At 36.4% G+C, this 5,019-nt stretch overlaps 1 protein-coding gene and 1 pseudogene across 1 annotated transcript in view; both read left to right on the top strand.

The window, feature by feature from the left end:
- Positions 1 to 218: 218 nt before the first annotated feature.
- On the top strand, positions 219 to 337 carry LOC112472865 (annotated as a pseudogene).
- A 1,519-nt stretch (positions 338 to 1,856) lies between these two features.
- The window catches only part of PTCHD3 (patched domain containing 3), a 7,233-nt gene continuing 4,070 nt past the window's right edge, over positions 1,857 to 5,019 (top strand). The window contains 1 exon segment of the mRNA XM_015598736.1: positions 1,857 to 1,869. Within this exon segment, the coding sequence (XP_015454222.1) occupies positions 1,857 to 1,869 (13 nt within the window).

The raw sequence follows: 5,019 nt of genomic DNA, 5'->3' as shown, positions 1-5,019 counted from the left end.
TTTAACTCCAGAAATTCGATTTAACTCTAGAAATTCTTGGTCCCCTGAGGACTCAGGAAATACATGAATCTTGTCCTAAGAACTTCATCACCTCAAAATTAACCTAATAATATGTAAAGTAGTCTAAGCTAATTGCCCAAGTTCTCGATTTAAAAGTCTATTGAGATTTTCTTTAACTATTTTGACCAGTTCTTCTGTTCTTCAAGAGAACATCTCCAGTCTACAGCCATTCCACCCTGAATACGCCTGATCTCGTCTGATATTGGAAGCTCAGCAGGGTCAGACCTGGTTAGTACTTGGATGGGAGACCATCTAGGAAGACCTGGTGCTGTAGGCATAAAAAATAAATAAATAAATATAAATAAAGAGAACATCTCCAAGGCCACCTGCAACCACTCAGTTATCTCCTGGATTTGGGCTCCTCTTGGAGTATTACTCTAATTTCTTTTGTTAGATGTTTTTAGATTCTCTCTCTGTCCTATTAATTATTAAATTTTTTCCCCCTTTTTAAAGTCATATCTCAATCAACTTTTGATCTGGTCTTTTTTTTTTTTTCCTTTTTGTATGTTGAGTGTGGTCTTCAAGATACCACTTTTCTGTCTAATGTGAGTCCTCCCCAATTTCAACACTTCTATTAAAGAAATCTCTATTTTTCTTGACCTTAAGCAGTATCCAGTTTGTCTTCTGCTGTTTCCTAGGCCATCTTTTCTGGGCATTGCTTCTCTACAGGAAACAAAAAATTCATTTTATTGTATAAAAAGGAATTTAATGAAGATCAAGGATAAAGTAACCAGTACCTCAAAGAGCTTTACTATCAGCATTGTGAAAGTGTCCCCAAGTCAATGGAAACCAGCACTCTCTTGCTTTAAAGCAAGCAAATCCCAAATGCATGAGAACTTATTGACCTTCTGCTTATGTCATAGTTTCTGCTGTGTCATTGGACCAAGTCAGTCAGTCACATGGCCAAACCCAGAGTCATAAAAAGTCATAAACACCAGGAGCCATGATTCATTGGAAACCATCAGTATAAGAGTACCACCCCACCATAATATTTATAAGAATTTTAACAATGTTTTCCCTTTCCCAACAGTATATTTTTGGTTAATTGTTGCTGGTCACTTTTAATTCCTTTCTCAGTTTCTTTCTTAATTATTCATGTTTCAATTTCAGAGCCTCTTCTCAATACCTGATGCAATTTATTAAATCTTTAGATTTTAACCTAGACAAGGAAAACTAAGTGACTTCATAATACTCTGTAACAGATTATTATATAAATTAGGTAGAACAAGTATACTGTTTTAATTACCAACAAGGAAGAAAAGAAAAGGAAAAAAAAGCTTAAGATGGGGCAGATGAGAAGATACAAAAAGATACCTCATGTCTCAGAATACTCAGTTAGGCATCTGAACAGACACTACATAATCTAGAGAGTACACTTTAGTCATTATGTCTGCTATATTTTAATTACATAATTTCTGGAGCTATGGAGAGGCAAATAGAACCACCTTATTAGTGAAAATAGTCAGATACTCCCATAGTTCAACTGAAAGTCCCTTATTTTTGCTGCTAATGCCTCTACTGTCTCCTCCTATTGACTAAGATTAGAGTGTCCTCTGAGTGCCAAACACATGGTCCTTGTTTCTCATGAGCTCATGATCAAATGTAGGAAACAAATAGCCATATTACTAAAGTACAATTAAAACAGAGACGCTTTATAAACAATAGTGGGCAACTTCCCGTTATTTATACCAAACTCGGTTTAGCTAACCTGAGAGAATGGGACTTAGAAAAGAGAGAAAAACAGGGCTTGCGGGCAGCTTGAGAAAGACTGGAAATGAAAGGAAAATGGAGTCTACATGGTGACAGGAGGTAAAGAAAAGGTAAGTGACTGAACACTAAATAATGCTTTACCTGCTTAATTTTATCTAGACCAAATATGGGTTAAGATGTAGACTAGATAAATTTTAAATTCTAAACTATATTCTTAAATTCTCTAGTACACTTCCCTTTCTCATATAGAAGGCATTTTCTAAAGTATGGAGGATCCTATCCTGAAAAATTAGACACTATTCTCAGAATAAAGGCCAGAAGGATTGTCTAAATTGAAAGAGAGAACCTTAGGAAACTCGTTTAATCAGACACCATGTGGCTCCTAAGCCATGTTACAGTTGCACTTGAGCTCTGAAACCAACTCAAAAATAGCAGATGATCTCATAAACTATTTGGCTGGATTTTATTTTTTAGGCATTTTAAGAAAACCAAGTTCCTTTTATAGAATGATACAGAAAAACTGGCAGAGAACAATGGCAATTTTTTTTGCTTGACATTCTAGACCCACACAAACACGAGCAATCTAGATAACTAGATTAATAAAATAAAATTGTCTAGAATCAATGATCTAGAATGAGGAGACTAGATAAAGACAGATCCTTTATGAAGCACACATGTTTTTCTATAGAATTTAGCACTCTGAGTGACAGATTTGTGAGCAATTGTAGACATTTAGCGGTTGTTTTAAGGGAAAAAAGCATGCTGATTTTGTGCTAAGGAAATACCATAAAGATAGGCAGTAAGAGGCCCGATGTTTTTTTTTGGTTTTTGTTTTGTTTTTTCCTATTCAAAACTGTACAATTTCTTTATTGATACTAACATATACAAACCTGAGTAGTCACTTCCACAAAATGTGATTTGCTCCATTAGAGAGCATTTGTGAATGTTCTCACTCTGACACTTCAGCTTAAATGTCTAGGAAACCAGCTGAGCCATTCTCCCCTAACAAGAATATGGTTCAACAAATAGAATTCCTAAATCAGTTTCCCCCTCTACAGACTTTAAATGTGATACAAATGCCACTAGGTTTATAGTACATGAATGATAAACTCAAGAGGTAGCTATAACTAGGACTTGCAACATGCAAATGAAAGAGAAAAGGAATGCTCAGTCCGATTTGTAACTTTTCACATAGAAAACTGATGCCATCTTGTGGTTATTTTGGTAAGGTCACTCTTTAAACAGACTTGAAAAGCCAACGTACAAAATTTCCTATTTCTTTCTTCTTTAAAATATTGTTAAAGATAGTTCCCCTGAACTCTTAGGCTCAGTGCTCTTACAATCTGGAGATTTCATGAAAATTCTTATATCTATCCACATAAAAACACAATTATTATTAATGCTAAGTGACTGCCAACCATGAAAAAAGTGCCAAGTAATTTTCAAAATTCTAGGAACTGCACACAAGCTGCCTTTCAAAAGCTTAGTTATGTGCATGTTTAAAGCTAGGTGAACGTTTTCTTTAAAATAATGACATGAACACAGAAGTCATTTAACCTTGGAAACTGGAATAGACTAAAGAAATATTATCAAAAAAAGAGACAAGCTTACAAAAACCCTGGAGACTGGAAAAGGTACCATCCATACTTCACACATTTTGGAGAATTTGAGATAGAGTGCAGAGAAAACCAGATTGAAAAATGACTCCATGAACTACTCATAATTAATTGCTGAGAAAAATGGTACAGGCAAGTCTTCTAAACATAGATATTGAATTTGCTTTATTCATCAAGTCTCAATATCTTTAAGATAATTTGTATATATGTATGTGTGTGTGTGTGTGTGTATACTCAAAAATATGCTCTTGGCAATAAAAATTACCAACATGAATATGATAATTTACATATATAAATTATGTAAATATGTAAATACTTCTTATTTCAGAGAAGTATTAGTTAACAGTATTTTCTTTTTAATCTTAATGTACACAAAATACATATAACCATGTAACACTTGTGGAGTATGCAAAGCTTGCATGTGGTAGTTGTGGATGAGGTGGTTAGAGAATGACTCGGGTACCAGTTTTTCCAAATACGATTTGATTAAACCAAATGGCTCAGAACCACTCCCTTGGAACACGGAAAAGAAAAGGCCTTTGGTGATTACAAAATATTACTAACAACCCCATAATCTCAGTCTCACAGATTATCACAAACTTTTATTTTTGTATGTTTATAAAAGATTAGGATATGCTTTAGAGGTACTAACACAACAACATGGTACCCACCAAAGACCTGTTGCTTATTATAATCTATCCTTTGATCTGGTTGATCTGGTACTGAAGACCTACTCTTCTTGCCTCAGATCAATAATAGTCTCAGTAAATTAGTTGAAGCACATTTAGTTCTTATACCAGGATCACTTTGAAATCTGACAATAGCCCATGTAGTAAATCTCTGTTGATAACTGAAAGCATCCCAACTCCAGCTAGTTTATTAATTAACCATAAAATATTATTACTATCTCCTCGTATTTCTATCTATCCATCTAACACTCTCAGTGCAACAACGTCATGATGGTATTTCTGTAGTTTTAGAAGTGTCCACTTGTCCAAGGGGCTACTTCTTTCTCACTCCATCCAGAACACTAAGGAGATTGACACAGCAGAATGGTTTGGAAGCGGCGAGAAGCAGGGAAAAGGGGTAGAGGCTCACAGCAACGGGGGGCGTGGAACTCAACAAAAGGCCATGGTTTCTACTACCACCTTGCAGACTCTACCTAGAGACCCACCATGAACTTCTGAGGGAGCATCACCTGTGGAATCCCCAGCTAGACCATGTGCACCCCCAGCACTCCACATAGTGGACACCCTACAACATCCACAGAGGGTGAGCAGGAGCCTCTGCAGACAGGCACCAAGACAACCAGCTCTACTCTTCAGGACTGGTCGAAGGCGCATAACTATGAACACTTTAGGGCGCTGCCCCATGAAAAATAAATGGAAGTTTCTCTGCACCTAGACTGGTTTTGTGGATTGAAAGAAGGCATACAATACTAAGACTTTTCCCTCGAAGAAAGAACAAGAAGGGTGGAGCAGGTGCACCCACAGGAAAGGCCTGAGAGAACCCTAGGATCCTAAGCTGGGCTAACTGGTGAAGATCTTTTTCTCTTGAAGCCAGGCGGTAATGACCAGAAGAGGTGATTGATTCTTCAGATGTGAAGACAGTAATGCAAGTTGGTCACACTGTC

Source organism: Pteropus alecto, unplaced genomic scaffold (genome assembly GCF_000325575.1).
Source record: "Pteropus alecto unplaced genomic scaffold, ASM32557v1 scaffold269, whole genome shotgun sequence".
NCBI lineage: Eukaryota > Metazoa > Chordata > Mammalia > Chiroptera > Pteropodidae > Pteropus > Pteropus alecto.
This window is presented reverse-complemented; position numbering and strand designations above follow the sequence as displayed.